At 44.5% G+C, this 13,607-nt stretch overlaps 2 protein-coding genes across 2 annotated transcripts; both read right to left on the reverse strand.

Annotated features, from left to right (window-relative positions):
- Positions 1-9,000: 9,000 nt before the first annotated feature.
- LOC145824203 (uncharacterized) lies at positions 9,001-9,966 on the reverse strand. The gene has a single exon (XM_082923822.1). It carries the CDS (start codon positions 9,964-9,966, stop codon positions 9,001-9,003), a length of 966 nt encoding a protein of 321 aa, XP_082779948.1.
- A 1,236-nt stretch (positions 9,967-11,202) lies between these two features.
- LOC114322123 (uncharacterized) lies at positions 11,203-12,516 on the reverse strand. The gene has a single exon (XM_028269376.2). The coding sequence runs from the start codon at positions 12,514-12,516 to the stop codon at positions 11,203-11,205; it is 1,314 nt and encodes a 437-aa protein (XP_028125177.2).
- Between the last annotated feature and the right edge of the window lie 1,091 nt (positions 12,517-13,607).

Here is a 13,607-nt window from a genome sequence, read left to right on the forward strand (position 1 = left end):
ATTTCAATAAATGCAATAAAACAATACACAATCCTCCTCCCTTTCATGAATTGACCAAGGGAAATGGTGACCTTGGAAACTTGAATCATTTCATTACTAATGAGTATGAAATACCTCAAGTTTCTATGTGTTCAATTAACGTCCAATTGAACACAAAACCAAATTGTTATCTTGCACCATTTTATTTCCATTTTAATTACTTCATTTTTAATTACCAACCATCCTTTAATTCATTGAGTCCAATGGTGAGTTTAAGTCCTCTAATGGAAAGATGGCTCAAACCAAGAGTTGATTTGGTCATTAAAGAGACATCATACCGTTAGTAATGAAACCCCTAAGGGATTAAACCATTAAGCATGACATCTCAATCTCATGCTTAAACAAACAAGTTGTTTGAACCACTTTCAAATAAAAACAAAAGCCAAGAAATGAGGGAGGTTGCAGAAGTGATTAAGAGTCATCATAAGTATGGAAAGCCATAAATAAGTGCAATCAACTCAAAGAAGATTGTGTTTAAGGCCTAAAACACCAAACCCTTGAGGGCAATTACACTACAAGCATGCAAAATAAAGCTCAAATGCAACTATCGACCAAAAATAGGCCTAAAATAGTCTAAAAATAGTCCTAAAACATTCAGGAATTAAGACAGAAATAGCTAGATTAATATGCTAGAAAATGGCAGATGCTAGGCTAGTAAGAAAGATACAAAGAGGGGAGGCTAACCCTTCCAAATTTGGCCTTCAAAATATGGTTTTGGATAGTGAAATAACTCTGAAAAATAGTGTTTAAAAGCTCAAAAACATATAGTAAAAGGATGGGAAACACAAGGGAAAAAGCCTCCAAAACAAGGTGCAAAGAAGGGTAAACCACCCCTCAACCTTTAATGGCCTTCAAACCCAAGTTTTAGCCCAAAAATACAAAGCTTTTACAGCCCAAAAACAATAGGAAAATAGCACGAAAAAGAGTGAAGCAAGTAAAAAGACAAAGCTTTATACCTTTTGAAGTGGAAATCAATTCCATGTAATAAAACCAAGCAAACACACCCTCTAGAGCTCAAATAAGGCTCAAAGATACCTCAGCTCAAAGATGAGAAGGTTTGGTTTAGAGTGTACAGGAAAAAGTGAAGAGTGTATAGGCAAAGGTTGAAAATTTTGTAAGAAAGAGATAGAGAATTGTAGAGAGAGAGAGAGAGGAAAAATTTTGCTCCAAAATTTTTCTAACCTTAAAACAAGAGAGGGAGGTCTCTTATATATAGAAAACATGAATTTCCCTCAAGAACGTCCAACCATACACGTGGGAGCAGATGCAAGCGTTTGTGCAAACAGTAGGCACAACTGTCACAAAATATCTACAAAAGACATTGGTGGCTAGCCGGCCATCACTGGTGGCCGGCAACCAAAAGTGATGGCCGGCAGCCCAAACAGGTGGCCGGTAGGCCACTGAGGGTTGCAGGCTTGAAAAGCTAGGGTTTTGGTCCAGAAACAAGGCAACAGGTGTGTAAAGTTTGAAAGGCTCAAAGTTGTGGCATTTTGCTGAGGATTTCGAGCACTTGACAAGCATATACACTCATCATCAAGTGTGCAAGCGATGGCGTCCAACTCGTAAGGGCTGTCAAAAATGGGATGTCTACAGTACCACTTGAAAAAAGTGATCGCATATATTCCAATTCAAGTAATTAGCCTCCATCCACAGGCATTCAAGCAATTTATCATTTAAATATTTAGCCTCATGGCAAGCATGCTAGACATGGCAACAATCACACACATGCAATTATGCTAAAGCAAATAAAAGCTCACTTAGTACTCCAAGACAAAAAAATGAAAGAGTTAGAACAACGCATGATCCTAACTATGCAATATGACTGTGGTAATGTGGTTTGGAAATACTCTTGGATCCTGAAGAACGTTCCTGATCCTCTGATTGCCACCTGAAAAGGGATTAACACTTCGGTCGGGGGTGCCGGAATTAGCACTCTGATGGACAAGTCAGTATATGTCTCACGTTTGCTTATGTCTCAAGTTTCTTGGGGTTATCTCTCACATACCTTTCTTTGGTTGATGTTCCTCTATTTATATTCGCTTTTGGGCCTTTGGGTCGAGCCTACTTTTAATCCACCGTGTGATTGTTCACCCGACTCCTTTTGTCGTAAACCAATTCCCACTCGGCTCCTCACTCAGCTGGTTCTATGGCCAATTAAGATGTTTGGCTTCTCGATCGTACAAGATGAGGCCGAATATAATACATATCATGACTTTCTAAGTGTATATTCGGCCTCTTTGCATCCCCTGTTATTCGGTTCCCACAATTGCCCCCTAAACATCCCACTAACACCAATTAGTCGGCGTGTTTGGTTTCAAACTTGAAAAGTCAAAACAGAAATTCGGCGGTTAACCTCATTCCAACGTGAGTGTCAGAACGCACACGCTTTTTGGTTATCATTACAATTTCCCGCCCCTTCGTACACTTTCTTCGTTTATTGTGATTTAAATTTTGTTATCCCTTCGAATGCATGTTTTTTGAATACTCAGAGCTCCTGGTCTGCCTTTCGGTATACCTCCTCCATTTCGCGACCTCTGCAACCTCCTTCCGTTTCTCTTTGTCTCCTCTGCTTCTTGTAAGTTCTCTTCTCCTTCATTTTGAATCTCATTTCTTTTTTTGTTTTTAGTTTAGCATACTCCTTAGACTGGCTAGGATTTCAAAACATTTAAAAGACCTCCTTTATGCGTATCAAATTTCTGGTTTTGATGATGTCCATCTGTCACTCGTGACAGACAACACCTTTGATATGGAGAGGACGGATGAAAGTACAATCATCTTTCATCTCCTATCAATTGCTGAGGGCGGAGTCTGTTTCCCCCCTTCACCCATTTCTTAGGGTCGTCCTTCGTCATTGGGGTCTAATCCCTTCTCAACCTAATGTAAATTTTTTCCGAATCATAATGGGAATTATAGAGTTGAACCAACGCCTTAGGATCAATCTTGGCATACCTGCTATTCGGCATTGTTATGCCTTGGCCAAATCTTCTGGCCGACAGGGGCGCTATTTTCTTAGGGCCAAGGACACCAACCATCACTTGGTGACTATGCTTGCCAGCTCTGGTAAGCGAGTTGATGATGCCATGGTCGTTGTCTGAGGTAACTAGGAATTCGGCAAAGGCAAAGATTGCCTAGATCCTGTACCTAGACGGAGAGGCGAACTAGGTGGCCGTATAGTTCCTTACGTTTATCTAGTTTTTATTTACTCAGCTTTCTTTCTATGTACTTATCGTTTTATTTGTGCAGGCAACAATTTGAAAAAAGTTTTGGTTTCGATTGATGACGCTGTGCTTGCGGAAATCAAAACCGCACTCCAGTTCTTTAGCCGTCCAAACCTCTAGAAGCAAGGGAGGGCGGCCCATATACTTCTGATGTACGAGCCGACTTACACAACATTTTCGACCACAGACAACATTCCGATTCCACGGGGCGAGCAGCAGCTCACGGCCCTTATTTTCCCCCGCTTCAAAAGCCTTAGGCAGATTCGTTTGGAAGCTTTTGATTCGAAGCAGGCCGAAGCACTAGTAGCCGAAGAAGTCGCCGAGTAGCTGAGTCAGTCCACTTTGAAAGCCGAAGAAGTTGACGAGGCTCTAAATTTGGCTTTTGAAGAAGCCGACCTTAATCTATCCAATCCTCCATCCACTTTAGGTCGAGGGGACTTCTCTTTCGAAGACATTTTTACTGATTTAGGAGACCTCCCCGGCTCGTATCCTAAGAACATGGCGGGGGAATCGCTTACACAGCTGGCAAGAAGGAAAACGCAGAATGGATGGCCGTCCGGAGGAGGGTCGAGATCATCTATTTTAAACCTACTGCAGCGACCGAGTCTTCTCCGCTTGTTATCGTGGAAGAAATGGCTCAAATTGAGACGGCCGAGACGAAGCAAATAGTCGAACGGTTAAGTCAAGAGGCCAATCAAAGGGGGAGAAATGTCCTGCCGAGAGTGAAGTCGGCTCTGAGGAAAACCTTATCGACAAACGGCCACGCATAGAGGAGTCGGACTCGGTTGTGCCATTTTTTGTTTAACCAAGGATAAAAAACGTGTCGATTTCCTTTGATGCGTCGGCTCTGACAGATTTGGTCGTGGCATTGAGCATGGCTTCCTCAATTTCCCTGCTGGTTGACAAGATAACTTTTCGGGCGAAGCCAGATTTGCTGGCACAAGCATTAGCCGCTCAGTCGGCCATATTGGTACATGGCTTAATCTTTATATGCTACTTTCTACCTATATTTTTACTTCTATTCTAATTCCTTGTTTTGCAGATGCGGGAAGGATAACCGAGATAGGTCGCCATCAACACGATGCTATTGAACAGATTAGCCTTCTGAAAGCAGAAATTGAAAGTGAGAAGAGCAAGGTCGTGGAGGCCTCTTAAAGGGCCGAGTATGAGGCGGCGAAAACGGCCGAGGAAAGTGAAAGGACTGATGCCGAGTCAGTAAAGGCAAAAAGTTTTGACCAGCTCAGAATGGCCACTGACGAGAGGGCAAACGCGAGCGAAGACACGCTCAAGTTAGCCCAGGAGGTGATTGCCAAACTGAAAGTCGATTTGGAAGGGTCGAAGAAGGTGAAGGAAGAGTTGACTCTGAGATTTCCAAAGCGTTCGATGCTGGAAAGGACGCCACCTTAGACGACTACGCGGAAGAAGTGCCCAAGTTTAAGAATCGGGGCTTCAAACACGACTGGCTCAAAGCCCTCACTGCTGCTAATGTGACATTGGCCCAGCCGATTCCATACGAGCAAGTGGACGTTGAGCCGCTCGAGTCTAACCCTGAAGATTGATTAGGGTGATAACTTGATTTTTGTTTAAGAATCTTCCGTGTATAATTTTTGTAGATTTTTTTTATTTACTTCGGTTGGAAGTTAAATGTTAGCTAATTTTCATGTGTAAAATGACTACATCTGTACTCAATTTATTAATGAAAATTTCCTTTGTTTTTTTGTTTTAATTTTCATGTGTAAAATGATTACATTTGTACTCAATTTATTAATGAAAATTTCCTTTGTTTTTCTATTTGTTACATGTGTAATCATAGAATGGAATTGCTAAAACAATTTAAAAAGATAAATTGACGGGCAAATATTTGTGTGGTTTTACAAGTAAGCCAAATTAGTTAATTAAACAACTGGAGTTAGGCCGAATAGATCACTAATTCTACCCTTGCCCTAGCGGATTAGTGAACGTGGCCGCCGAATATCGGTAGTTCATGAATTGACTGGGGCAAACTATCGTTTCAGCACAAATTACAAATTACTAATACTAGGCCGAATAGATCAACCAATCGGCCCTTTGCCCCAGTGGATTAGTGAACGTGGCCACCGAATATCTGTAGTTCATGAATTGGATGGGGCAGACTATCGTTTCGGCAAAAATTACAAATTACTAATACTAGGCCGAATAGATCAATCAATCTACCCGTTAACGTGTCCGTCGAATATCGGTAGTTCATGAATTAATTGGGGTAGACTATTGTTTCAGCACAAATTACAAATTACAAATTACTAATACTAGGCCAAATAGATCAACCAATCTGCCGTTTACCCCAGCAGATTAGTGAACGTGGCTGCCGAATATCGATAGTTCATGGCGCAAAACTTTGAAGAGATAGCTTTGGGAGCGGTGCACACGCGAGTAATAAAAGGGGCGGTTGTTTCGTGTGCGTAGATTCCGTTAGTGTGTCCAAACTCAACTTAACCCAGTGTGTCGAACGAGGTTGGAAAAGTGTGAATGTCTAGTAGACTATTCTTTAACAGGAGAGGGGAAGGTAGGACACTGGCTGAGCTGGACTCAGTGATAAATCAAGGTGGCAAACCTTCACGAATGGGAAGTAGAACGTCTGGGGAGCACGAGAGGTGCCACTCTCCATGTCGTCACAGCAGGTCACCTAGGAAGGAGAAACAGTAGCAAGGGAACTCCCTTCATTCGCGAAGTGCGGCCAGTGGGCCATCGCGCTCGTTGATTTTTTCAGTCTTCATCGGGAACAGACCAATGACGGAGGCAGATTCGATCATCCAAGATCCACACATGGCAGTTGAATTTGCACGATAGATTTTTCTACCAGAAGTCCAACAGTCGATCGGTCGACCTGATTTCGAAGTGTTTCAGGAAGGCGTTCATGGAGCGGTGAAAGGGCTATACACCGCCTGTGAAATCGGCATGCGCCTACGTGCCGCACGGCGGGATAGAGTAGAAAGATGAACGCATTCGAAACTTGGAAGCTTGCACGGAGAAAGCCAAACGTGAACTATGAAGAGTCAAAACTGTCGAGACGTCATCGACAGGCCAAGCTAACCCGATTGTGGAGCAAAGAGTGACCCAACAGCTTATAAGTCATGTGATTTCCGATCGAGAAACGGCAAGCATGTTTACGATAGAGGCTGCAAAGACCAGGGCCTATGAACAAGGCCTCCATGAGGGCCGAAAAATTGGGATACAAAAGGCTAAGGAAAAACTCGCCAAGGAGGTCTATCGATGCGAGAATCGTGGCTTTAAGCACGGGTGGATCAAGGCTCTCCAAGCCGCGGAGGCTCTCCGTGCAGCAGGCGTTGATTCAGTGTCACCATTATATCAGGGTCAGAATTTTCCCTTCGCGACTTTCGAAGTGGAGAAGAGTGACGATGAAGGTGGTACCGAATAAAATTGAACACATTGTACCTTTTTAATGCAAATTGGATGCGAATTATGTATTTACAATCAATTTAATGAAACTTATTATTTGAAATGTTTGTAAGTTATTTCAGTCAATGTTTACAAATTAAGCTATGATCATCTACCATTGTATGTCAATTGCGTTGGCGCTTATCAATCACAATGCTCATGAAAGGAGCTTCGAATTCAGATGCTCGTTCGTGCCAAACGTGTTTTCCACGAAGGGCACTCCGAATTTGGAGGTTTTTTGCCTTGGCCAAAAGTCATTTCCATGAAGGACGCTCCGAATTTGGAGGCTTATTCGGCCCACCCGTGATCTCCATGAAGGGCGCTACGAATTCGGAGGCTTTTTGCCTTGGCCAAACGTGATTCCCACGAAGGGCACTCCGAATTCGGAGGCTTATTCGGCCCAACCGTGTTTTCCACGAAGGGTGCTCCGAATTCGGAGATTGTGTCTTGGCCAATCGTGTTTTCCACGAAGGGCGCTCCGAATTTGGAGGCTTTTTGCCTTGGCCAAATGTGATTTCCACAAAGGGCGCTCTGAATTTGAAGGCTTTTTGCCTTGGCCAAACGTGATTTCCACGAAGGGCGCTCCGAATTTTGAGGCTTTTTGCCTTGGCCAAACGTGATTTCCATGAAAGGGGCTCTGAATTTGGAGGCTTTTTGCCTTGGCCAAACGTGATTTCCATGAAGGGCGCTCCGAATTCGGAGGCTTATTCGGCCCAACTGTGTTTTCCACGAAGGGCACTCCGAATTCAGAGGCTTTGTGTCTTGGCCAATCGTGTTTTCCACGAAAGGCGCTCCGAATTTGGAAGCTTATTCGGCCCAACTGTGATTTCCACGAAGGGCGCTCCGAATTTGGAGACTTTTTGCCTTGGCCAACCGTGTTTTCCACAAAGGGCGCTCCGAATTCGGAGGCTTATTCGACCCAACCGTGATTTCCACGACGGGCGCTCCGAATTCGGAGGCTTTTTGCGTTGGCCAACCGTGTTTTCCACGAAGGGCACTCCAAATTCGGAGGCTTTTTATCTTGGCCAATCGTGATTTCCACGAAACGCGCTCCAAATTTGGAGGCTTATTTTGCCCAACTTTGATTTCCACGAAAGGCGCACCGAATTTGGAAGCTTATTCACAACACCAGAACTCGTTGGACAACAAGACATTATATTAGAAAAAAGAAAGATATACACGGCTTAAAATCAAAACAAGCTGTCGTGCCGTACAAGTTAATGATAAAATTTGCGCAAGTGTGTGGAATTCCATGGGCGTAGCAAGCTTCTTCCATACATGTCTTTGAGCCAATATGCCCCTGTCCCGGTGATTGAATCAATCTGATAGGGGCCGTCCTAGTCGGGACCCAATTTTCCGTCAGCCAAATTTCTAGCAGTGGGGAGCACTTTCTTGAAGACCAACTCTCTTGGTGTATAATGGCGCAGCTGAACACGTTGATTATACAGCTTAGCGAGCTGTTGCTGGTACCGTGCCATGGATGCAAAGGCACGGTCTTGGCGTTCTTCAATCAGGGTCAAGTCCAAAGCCAAAATCATGTCATTTCGGTCCATATCAAAAACTTTCAATTTCAACGTTGGGAGGCCGATCTCCAGGAGGATGATTGTTTGGGTTTCGAAGCATAGAGCAAACGGCGTTTCCCCAGTGGATCGCCTCAGAGTAGTGCGATGAGCCCACAACACACTGGGCAACTCTTCGACCCATTTGCCTTTAGCTTTCTCTAGCTTTTTCTTGATGCTGTCCAAAATAACCTTGTTGGTGGCCCCCGCTCGACCATTGCTCTAGGGGTAAGCCAGTGAGGAAAAGTAGGGCCGGATACCATAGGTGTCACACAATTCTCGATATACGCCACAATCAAATTGGGTACCGTTGTTAGAAACAAGTGCTCATGGTATGCTGAATCTTGTTATGATGTTTTCCCATACAAAACGCTTGACATCGGAATCTCAAATATGTGTTAGTGCCTCCGCTTCGACCTATTTTGTAAAATAATCTGTCGTAACAATTAGGAATCGCCTGTTGCTTGTGTCCCATGGTAACGGTCCAACGATATCAAGGCCCCATTGAGAAAACGGCCAAGGGCTAGTGATAGAATTTAACTCCTCGGCTGGCAAGTGAGTTAAAGGGGAAAACTTCTGGCATTGACCACATTTCTTGACATAACACTCGGCGTCAGTTTGCATAGTCGGCCAATAGTACCCCTGTAATACGGCACGATGAGCCAGAGAACGTCTGCCCGAATAGGCTCCACAACTGCCTTCATGTATTTCAGATAAAAGTTCCTTAACTTTATCTGGGTGAACACACTCTAAATACGGCCCGGAGAGAAATTTTTTGTAGAGCTTCCCCTGCGGATCCAAATAGTATCGAAGGGCTTTGTTTCGGAGTTTGTGTGATCTTTCTTATCCATCAGGAGCTGTTCTAAAGATAGGAATGTGGCGATAGGGTCCATCCAACTCGGACCGGGTTCGATAACGTTGACCTGAACTGGTTCCAAAGAGGCAATGCTCGGCTTGGGGACAAAACCTACTTCAATTGTCCGCTTAATTTCTGAGTTGATAGCAGAGGCTAAGCAAGCTCGGGCATCTACATGCGTGTTCTGATCTCGGGTTATTTGATTCAGTTCGTGGTGATCAAATTTCGTGAGCAAAGAATTAGCCATTTTCATACAGGTTGCCATGCGGTCATTTTTGGCTGCATATTCCCCTTTCAACTGGTTAATTACTAGCTTTGAGTCGCAGAAAACAAGTAGATGCCACGCACCGAGGTGAAGTGCATTTCGCAAGCTGGTTAACAGTGCTTCATATTCGACCTCATTGTTTGATGCGTCGAATCCTAATTTGACGGTCTGTTCGATTATTGCCCCTTCAAGGGTTATGATTACTACGCCAGCCCCACTGCCACACTGGTTGGATGACCCATCGCAATACATCTGCCAAACGTCGCCAACATACATTCTCCAGTCGGGCTTAGTTTGCACTTGATTAGACTTAAAGTCGGCTAGGGATCTTGTGAACTCAGCAACAAAGTCGGCAAGCACTTGCCCTTTGATAGAAGTTCTGGATAGAAACTGGATATCATACTGGCCGAGTTCAAGAGCCCATTTTGTGATGCGCCCAGACGCCTCCGCGCTGCGGGGTGCTGATCGGAAGGGATATTCTGTTGGCACCCCAATGGTATGCCCCTTAAAGGAGTGCATCAGTTTTCTTGCAACCAAGACGAGAGCAAGGATAAGCTTTTCTAGTGGAAGGTAACGTGTCTCGACGTTAGCCATAGCTTTGCTCATATAGTAAACTGGTCACTGCTCCCCTAGTTCTTCCTTTAACAATACGGCTCTGACCGTCCAGTCGGATACTGCCAGATACAAAATAAGTGGATCGCCGGCTGTAGGTGTTGTCAAGAGTGGAACTGATCGGAGGTAAGATTTCAAGACGTCCAAGGCGGCCTGGCACTCGGGAATCCAATCAAATGCTCTACATTGCCAAAGTGTGTGGAAGAATTGTTGACAACGATCTGTGAAACGGTTGATAAATCTGATAAGTGCGACGGCCATCCCCATTAGCTTCTGAACCTCTTTGACTGACAGAGGGGATCCAAGCTCTAGAATTGCCGTGCTCTAGCTTCGATTCCGCGGTGGTTAACGATGTAGCCAAGGAATTTGCCGAAGCTAATGTCGAATGCACACATAGAAGTGTTCAATTTCATCTTATACTTTCGAAGAAAGCCGAATGTCTCTGACAAATCGGCTCGATAGGAGTGCTTTTCCTTGGATTTGATCACCATATCGTCGATATATACTTCCATGGTATGTCCAAGTTGTTCCTTGAACATGGAAGTCACTAGTCTTTGATAAGTTGCTCCTGCATTGTTCAGCCCAAAAGGTATAACCTTGTAGCAATAGGTTCCTCTTAGGGTGAGGAATATGGTTTTTTTTTATCCTCCGGATACATGGCAATTTGATGATAGCCTCTGTAGGCATCCAAGAAGCTCATGCGTTGATGATGTGCCATTGCGTCTATGAGTTGGTCTATTCTAGGCAGGGGAAAATAGTCCTTGGGACAAGCTTTGTTCAAGTCCGTAAAATCCACACAGATACGCCAAGAGCCATTCTTTTTCTTTACGACCATAGTATTGGACAACCATGTAGGATAAGTTACTTCGCGAACCTCCTTGGTATCAAGTAACCTATCCACCTCTTCAACGACGGCTGAAGTATGCTCCACGGCGGACCGCCGGCTTTTTTGAACAATTGGCTTACATTTCGAATCAAGGTTCAAGCGGTGTTGGGCCACTAATGGATCTACTCCTGTCATCTCACATGCGGACCATGCAAACACATCAATATTGCCAAGTATGAAGGCTACCAATTCCTGCCTTCGACGTTATCCAAAGAAGCGCTGATCATGAAGAACTTGTCAGGATTTCCGTCAATTTCGACCCGAAGCAAGGTTTCGTTGTCTTTTCACTTGGGATCCTCCCAATGTCTTCGAGACTCTCCCTATCCGACACCTCAATTGAATGCACTTCTCGGTCTCTTTGTAGCTAGAAGATAGCATGCCTGTGCTGACTTCTGAGAGCTGCGAATTTGTTCAATACCGTATTCAGTTGAAAAACGAAGCAGTTGGTGGTAGGTGCTTGGCACGGCTTGCATCGTATGTAACCAAGTTCTGCCCATGATCAGATTATACGGCGAAGGGAGCTTAACAACCAGAAACTCTACGCCTACTGATCTGGTTTCGGCCTGTACAGGTAGTGTGATCTTGGCCAAAGGGTACTCCAGGTTAGCATTGAAGCTCAATAACGGATAATCAACCGAAAATAAGTCTGAATCGGTAAAACCAAGTTTGAGAAAAGTTTTGTAATACATTATCTCCGAAGTGCTGCCCTGGTCAATGAGGACACACTCGATGGTGAATCTATTTACACATAGCTCGATGACGAGGAGATCAATGCGGGGGTGGGTCACTTCAACTAAATCACTGTCATCGAAACTAATCCTTCCAATGTCGTGTGGCCGTTTCGCTGACGTCATTGAGCTATGTGTGCTAAACAGCAACTGGATTGTGTGCACCTCAGGTGGTGCCGGCAAGCTGTATATCATATGGATTACACCAAGAGGAGGTGACTCCGGCCGTAGAGCTACTGTATTTGTTGAATTATTTTTTCGGATGTATTGCGTAAGACGGCCGTCTTGCACCAATTCTTCCAGGTGATCTCTTAAAAAAAAACAACTATCAGTATCGTGACCATGGTCTTTATGATACTTACATTGTTTATCTTGTCTTCTCGCATCGGAGGGTCCCGTCATCTTGGGCGGCCACTTGAAGAACAGAAGGTGTTGTATTTTTGACAGAATCTTATTGATTGGCACTGTCAGCTCTGTGTATTTCTTGCTCGGACGCCTTGTGCGCCTGTTATACACTTGGTATTGTTCATTAGCTCGTTGTGGACATTGGTCAGTTGATCGGCGTGAATCATGCCTTTTGTCTCGTTTGGGTCGATTCCGCCATTCGGGGCTTCTTGGAGGCATGGAGCTAATCGGCTGAATAACTCCCGACGTGGCCGTCTCAACGGTTTTACATCCGGCTTTGATGTGAAGGGCATCATCTTCGACTTTGCAGTATTCTTCAACCTTCTTCATTAATGCCCAGACGGTTTTGGAGGGACGCCTGGTCAATGAACTGTAGAGGGGGCTTTCGGGATGCAATCCCATCTTATAGGCGGTGATAGCCATGGAATCATTGCAAGCATCATCAACCAGATTAAAGCATTCCCAACAGCGGGCTGAGTATTCATGAAGAGTTTCTTCCGGTTTAATTTGCATGGCCCAAAGAGAGTTGGCTTGCTTCGGCTGAACCTCATTGGTGATGAATCTTGCCTTGAATGACTTTTGGAGTTGGTGGAAGCTCTTAATTGATGTTGGCTTTGGGTGTTTAAATATAGGGCTCAAGGCTTCATTTCCTCACACCCACAAGGCCGAAATAGCTCTGCCTCTCTTTCTAGGTACTTTCTCTCTCTAGATTTGTGCTTTACACACATTTTTCAACACCCCATGCAAACTTTTTTCGTAAAACCCTCTTGGTTCTCTACATTTTGAACCGATCAAATTTTGATTTCATCGCTTTTTGTTCATTTTCACCACTTTAGGCTTGTTCCCCTCGAGTTTCTCTCAGCTTTCGTGAACTTTCTCGGGTTGACTTTTTCTTCTAATTTCTCTCTCCTAGGGTTGACTTTTTCCAAGTTTATCCTTTTTTCTCTATTTTTCTTCACTTTTCACCTACCTTTGACCCATTTTTCAGATGGCAGATGATATTCCTCATGACGGAGCCCCTCCCGAGGCCCAACCTATGCTTCTAGCCGTAGCTGAGGTAGAGGAGTCAACAATTGCGAAGGCCGGCGGGGCAGTTGAGAACATTGAGGCAAATCTTGAAGTGGAGTTTGTGCCAGAGCTTGAGCCAGATTCGTTACCATTAAGAGTGCGACCCTTCAATCCGACGACATATCATCCCCGTGAGCACATATTACCACTTAGAGACATTAAGCATTTCAGTGATTTTACTTGCGGCGTACCAGAGGACCTTCTGCTAAGGGAGCTGACCTTTTACCTTTCTTCCAACACTACTGAGGTATGAACGAACTATGTTTTCATGCATTCCTGTCTTTCCTTTAACTGCATTTCTTGCACTACCTTTCACCTGATTGCACTTTCATCACTACCTTTCATCTGATTCATCTGTTCTTTGCCACAGGGAGACTCCCATGCTTATAAGGGGTACGGAGTGACGATGGCGAGGGATTTGTACGATGAACTCCTTGCCAGGGTCCGTGACATCGTCGATGAGGCTGGCTTCGGCCTTTTTTGCTCTGGACTGACACATATCATAGCGAGCTGCCCCCTTCTAGGAGCACTAGTGG

Source organism: Camellia sinensis, chromosome 4, assembly GCF_055761805.1.
Source record: "Camellia sinensis isolate YWXY chromosome 4, ASM5576180v1, whole genome shotgun sequence".
NCBI classification, from domain to species: domain Eukaryota; kingdom Viridiplantae; phylum Streptophyta; class Magnoliopsida; order Ericales; family Theaceae; genus Camellia; species Camellia sinensis.

Bases quoted from the DNA above. Each gene is read 5' to 3' on its own strand.
- LOC145824203 (XM_082923822.1), bottom strand. From the start codon at position 9,966: ATGGCTAACGTCGAGACACGTTACCTTCCACTAGAAAAGCTTATCCTT.
- LOC114322123 (XM_028269376.2), bottom strand. From the start codon at position 12,516: ATGCAAATTAAACCGGAAGAAACTCTTCATGAATACTCAGCCCGCTGT.